Source organism: Octopus bimaculoides, chromosome 4, assembly GCF_001194135.2.
Source record: "Octopus bimaculoides isolate UCB-OBI-ISO-001 chromosome 4, ASM119413v2, whole genome shotgun sequence".
In the NCBI taxonomy this organism is placed as follows: Eukaryota; Metazoa; Mollusca; class Cephalopoda; order Octopoda; family Octopodidae; genus Octopus; species Octopus bimaculoides.
In genome coordinates, this window is record NC_068984.1 from 137,527,817 (window position 1) to 137,529,400 (window position 1,584).

General features: G+C 33.5%; 1 protein-coding gene across 1 annotated transcript in view; it reads left to right on the top strand.

The window, feature by feature from the left end:
- The window catches only part of LOC106883213 (chitin deacetylase 7), a 5,753-nt gene continuing 4,169 nt past the window's right edge, over positions 1 to 1,584 (top strand). The window contains exon 1 of the mRNA XM_014934134.2: positions 1 to 625. Within this exon, the coding sequence (XP_014789620.1) occupies positions 142 to 625 (484 nt within the window). The 5' untranslated portion in view covers positions 1 to 141. The remainder of the gene's footprint in view (positions 626 to 1,584) is intronic.

The window sequence follows — 1,584 nt, forward strand, 5'->3', positions numbered from 1 at the left end:
AACTACTCATTGTAGTTTGTTTTACGCCACAAAATGTTTAAAAGCGATAAAGAAGTCAAACAATATCAGTTTCAACCTGAATTTCTAACAGTACGTTTAAGATTTCAAATCAACATATACGTTTAAATCGACAAATATTTCATGGAAATGGGCTTCGAAGGAGTTTTCCATAAATATCCACATAAATTTTGGTTGTTATTAATTTTGGTACATGTTTTATTTATTACTCCATCATATTCTTATGAAATTTGTGCGGAAAGCGGTGGTTACATGTGCCATGAAGAACATCCTAACCAATTCTATCGGTGTACAGGATATAACAGGAAAGCATTAATGTCTTGCGGTACAGAACTACATTTTGATCCAAGATTTAACGTCTGTAACTGGCCAAACCCTAATGATTGCAGTGCACAGATAAATCGATCAAAAACCACCAAGTTAAATGATGTTGGAGCTGCTACCAAACCACCTACAACGTCTGTAGTTACCACTGACGGTGTTCCTTTCAAACGAAGTTCATTAATAAGTAAAATTTTGTCAACCACTACTTCTAAACCATCAACTCATCCTCAAACCACTACTTCTAAACCATCAACTCATCCCCAAAAGATATTTGAACTCACAGGTAAGTAATAATTTTCACTAATTTTACACACCAAATCTTTCACTGATGTTTTTATCTCTTTACATAGTTGTTATTCAAAAAGAAATAATTGATCTCTGATTGTCGAACTAGAGTTATATATAATCCACTTTACAGCACTCAGAATTTGGTGTTTATTGAAAACTGATTTTTTTTCTCTTTTAAACTTAAAATATTTCTTACTCCATGCAGTCATTTATCGTTTTATGTTAGCATGTTGTTTCCTAGGAGCGACCTGTTTTTTGTCTAATATTAAATTGCACAAAGCGTTAGTGATTTTGCTTTTCAAATCCTAACTCTCCGCCTTTTAAGATCTTGTGTATAAATTTAATAAATTATTTTAGATACGAGGTATTGTATATAACTATGCTTTTGTGAAACAGCCGAAATATTGGCGCTATTCATTTGGAGTAAAAGTGTAAGTAACATGTTACGTCATGCATACGTATCATTGGACTCAGTTCTCAGATTGTGTTGTGGATTAAGTCTTCATCTCCTGTTGCTTCAGTAAACTCTGAAAATCAGCGTTAACATAGTTTTGGGTCATAAAATAATGGAAGTAAATTGCGATAAAATGCGTAGTACTGACACAACTGGAAGTGACGGGAGCGGCAACCCATAATGAAAATATATTCTGCATAGATAAAAAAAAAGGCCACCGAAACAATGACACTGAACAGATTTAAACAAGAAAATGCATTAAACTTGAAAACAATGTTTGCAAGAAATTTATCTTTATAAGCAAAACATGTTATATGAAATCAGATTCGTGAATGACAGTTCATGATTTCTGAATATACTTCTCCAAAAAACACCCCTGCAGATACGATGTATATAAAGCACCGCTCGTTCTGCATTGTCGCCTTGGCTATTTTTGTTTATTGGCGAGCACCCATCTCACTTCGATTGCTTGAGCATGTATACTCTCATTGTTTTGATTT